Source organism: Alligator sinensis, unplaced genomic scaffold (assembly GCF_000455745.1).
Source record: "Alligator sinensis unplaced genomic scaffold, ASM45574v1 scaffold1326_1, whole genome shotgun sequence".
Classification (NCBI taxonomy): Eukaryota; Metazoa; Chordata; order Crocodylia; family Alligatoridae; genus Alligator; species Alligator sinensis.
This window is the reverse complement of record NW_005843485.1, coordinates 44460-48459: the sequence shown is the minus strand read 5'-3', so window position 1 is coordinate 48459 and position 4000 is coordinate 44460. Positions and strand designations below refer to the sequence as shown.

At 47.9% G+C, this 4000-nt stretch overlaps 1 protein-coding gene across 1 annotated transcript in view; it reads left to right on the top strand.

Annotated features, from left to right (window-relative positions):
* Nucleotides 1-1685: 1685 nt before the first annotated feature.
* Nucleotides 1686-4000, top strand: part of LOC102384088 (interferon regulatory factor 6) — a 16234-nt gene continuing 13919 nt past the window's right edge. The window contains exon 1 of the mRNA XM_006038814.3: nt 1686-1705. Within this exon, the coding sequence (XP_006038876.2) occupies nt 1694-1705 (12 nt within the window). The 5' untranslated portion in view covers nt 1686-1693. The remainder of the gene's footprint in view (nt 1706-4000) is intronic.

Genomic DNA, 4000 nt, shown 5'->3' with positions numbered 1-4000 from the left:
CTCATGCTGTGATAAAGTCATCCCTATCTCAGTGAAATAAAGAACCTTCAGTGCTTAGAACTTAATTGCTATCTCTGGTTCTTATTATAAAGGTACCATTTAAGGACCCCAATCAAAAATCCCTTGGCAAGTTTTTCCAGGAAACTTTTGAGCCAGGCACTCTTAGAAGAAAACACAGAGCCTTGTACCAGAGAGCTTGCAATCTGATGCATCCCTCTCAAAGATCACACCCTCACTTCTGTGTATGGCATTTCTGTACCAGGTTTGGCATCCAATCTGTCTGGGGAGAAAAAGTGACCTATCTCTATAAATGTGCTTAAGCCATTTTGATGTGCTGATATAATTCCTCCTTAAGAGGACTGGGGCAGATTTAATGGGAAACAATGGACTCCAGATGCTAACAATAGGAAGGGTCACTCATAAGCAATAAACTTAACAGCAGATGGGAGCAGTTTGGATTGGAGAGAGGAGTTTATAATGTTATGGAAGAACATGGTTGGACAGTTGGAGTAATGCACATGCTACTGCAGAGAGACCGGAGTGCTATAAAGATAGCACAAGGGAGGCCTGGCTCTGTAGTTCCTTTCTCGCTCCAGCTGCCCTTTTGCTCGTGAGACTAGCTCCACTTAAGGCTATGAACTGCACACATTAGTAAAGGCTTGTGCAGGCCACATTCCAGGTGTCAACAGGATTCAAGTACTATGGTGATTCACCAAAGAGTGCAGAGGGAGAGAATGAGGTTGCCACAGCAGATGCAGGAGTGCAGGTGAGGTCCCCAGAGAGATTGAAGCTGGTTTCCCCTAGCCAAATGCCAGGCAAATCTCTCTGAAGTGCAGCAAGACTGATGCAGAGAAACCCAGATTATACCTCTTTGCACATGCACATGCAGAATTGGTCCAGTAAATTTAAGCCTCGATTTCTGCAGATGCTACAGCACATGCTGACCTTTACTACTGCTATAGTCATGATAATCACAAGTGTGCAAAATGAGAGTGATAACTCACCCCCACTTGTGGAGATATGTATGCTTAGTCCCCTTTCACAGATCAGGAAACTGAGTCTCGGGACTTGTCTAAAATCATTCAGGGAAACTTTGGAGATCCAGGCACACACAGCAGTTTGCTATCTACTGCTCTTGTGCATTAACTGAAGGCCAAAATTGCTGAGTGAGGTAATTTTTGCTGGGTAGGAAGGACTGAACGCTCTCCTAATATAGAGCTTGAAGCACTCTGCAGCAGGAGGTTACAGCAGTGTGGTGGCAGTGGTTGGTATGAAGCGATCCACCATTGTCTGCTGTTCTGTTTGCAGAGAGGCTGTGTTTGGGGTTTTGTCTACTGTGAGCACAGAACAAGATTGCACATGCCTGGGATATTAGGTTTCCTCATTGCATAATTTGGTTTTGCCTCCTGGGAACATAGTGATCTGTTCCCAAGAGAGAAAAATGCCTCTCCTGTGTTTATTCTTGATACTTCTGTACTGCAATACTCTCCCCGCTACCTGTTGTCAATTTGACACCTAAGCGCCTGGCATGAAAACTCTCGTGGATGCTGCACGCATTCTCAGTTGTTTGGATCTTTTACATTGCAGACTGAGACATACCAGAGTTTTTTCTAGTTACCTATTATATTGTTTTCTTGAAGCATATTTTATTATTTCATCCGGAAGACTTTTTCTCTCTCTTTCAACTGTGCAAATGGATGCAAATGTAAGTACAGTAGTTGTGATCATTTTTAAATGGACAAAAAACTTCTAAATCTCTAGGAAAGTCTGCTATTACAATGCAGTAGATAGCTTAGGCAGTGCTCCCTGCAGGAAGGATATGACTCCCTCCCAGCAAATAACCAATCCTGTACAAAATGACACACCGAGTGAAGATCTAGAAAGCCATAGTAAGCACCCTTCTTAGGTGATTAAGCTGCAAGTGAATAGGTAAAGTCTGACCCAGATGAGCCATCTCAGTGTTATCAGGAGTGACGGTAGCTGAGAAGCTGCTGCGTTTCATAGCCAGGAGCGTGGAAAGCTAATGTGTTGGCTAGACTGCTCCCCTCCACTCAGCTCCTTGCTGAGAGAACGTGCCTCTGCAAGCTGTCCTGACGCTTGGTGGAAAGTTAGGAAACTGCACTGGGCGGGGAGCCTGGGGAGTCTGGCACCTACACGCACAATCTCTTTTGCCTCTGCTGACAATGAGAATGGCACAGTAAGCTACAGCAGCCCAGGAGTTTCTAGGTAACAGTCACAGCCAATTCACAAGAGCGCACGCATGATTTTGCACTGAAGTTCAGAAGAGCTGGGAGATGCTTTACACCAAGTTGTCCCTGGGTGCTTCAAAAGATCTGTCTAATTTTCACCTGTTTCAGACCGTCACTACAATGTCAGATGGGGGGAAATGACAGTGTAGCAGCTATTGTTATCACTTATTTATTACTGTAGTTCCCAGTCAAAAGCAAGCCCATCAGTCTTCTTCCTATCAAACCCAGGAACGCAGCTGCTGAGGGCAGCAACCTTTGGCTTTTCCTCAGTTTATTGTCACTTGGTTTATACCAGGAGCAAATAGTTGCCATGTTTTATCCCAGAAGTGGCTGCATTTCAGCACTGAATAATGTGATTTCTGTATGACAAGTGTGTAAATCCCTTTGGGATCTGGCTAAAAGGAATGCAGTATTTTATATTTTCCATGTTTGTCAAAAACTTCTGAACCTTTAAACAATCAGAAAACCTTGGCACAGGACGAAAACTAGGGCACAGGCTAAACTTTCTAAAATTAGGAATAACACCAGGCTGCGTGAGCAGCCAGGAGAAGGGAATTTCCTCCTCATCCTTCTGATTCATTGAAACTGAACTGTGATGTACTGCTGGCTCTCTCGAAACCAAGTTTCACCTTTGAGTCACTGCTCTCCACCTAAGAAGAGAAGAAGGTTTAAGGGGCTGGTAGCAAGACCTCAGCTGAAGACGGGGATATGCCAGAGAGGAGAAATGCACACTAGTGCGGTCACAGCAACAGGCAGGTTTTCTGAGTAGTAATGGAAATCAGACACGAGAGGATATAGTGGCATTGCCTGTCTCTGCATTCATATTAATCCTGCTTCGTCTTGCAGTTTCTTAGTCCTATTGGCAAACCTGCTTGCTTCAGGCAAGGGAAAAAAAGATCAAAGTCTCAAAGTCCTCTTAGAGGGAGTTGCACTACAAGAACACAGGGCAAGCACGCGAGAAACTCCAGTGCCGCACTGATCTTGCGTAGGGCACTCAAAGGTGCTTTTTACCCGGGAGGTTCAAGTGGAGGGCTGCTTTGAAGAACGGTATAAATGAGTTGCTCAGTAACTCCCTATTGGACTCTTCAGGATCTTCAGGGCGGGAACAATACCGTGTCGGTCTCTACCGCACCTTTTTGTCGGGGAACCTATGGGCACACTAAAACGAATCCCATGCTTTACTCCTAGCCCTGGGAGTTAAACTTTCCTGCTCGTTCACCATCCTCAGTGCTCCAGATCTGGCAGGAGCAGACTTTCCCCTCCCCGCTATGCTGCGCAGCCCCTGCTCTGCAGGTCGCACCTGCCATGTCTGGGGAACGCCTGCTCACCGGGGCGCCCCAAGGGATGACAAGGTCCAACGGTCACAAACTCCTCCAGGACCGATTCGGGCTGGACACGGGGAAGAACTTCTTTAGTGTCCAAGGTCTGGAATAGCCGGTCCGAGCACCTACCCCGATCGCCTTCAAAAGACATCTGGAAGTTTACCTCGCTGGGATCCTGGTACCCCTGCTGACTCCCTGCCCTGGGGCGGGGGCGGGGCTCCATGCTCCTCCAGCCCCAATGTCCATGCCGTCTATGCCCTCCCTGGCTGCGCCCGCGCTGGATTCACGCCTTCCCCCAGCGCTTCCGACTCACGAGGCAGCGCACACGGCTAGCATTCACCCCGAGCCGGGCTGGCATCCCCCAGTGCTGGCCACGGGACCGAGACCCACCCGTGAGCGCGGCGGGGGCCGTCCTGCAGCCCGGGGCTC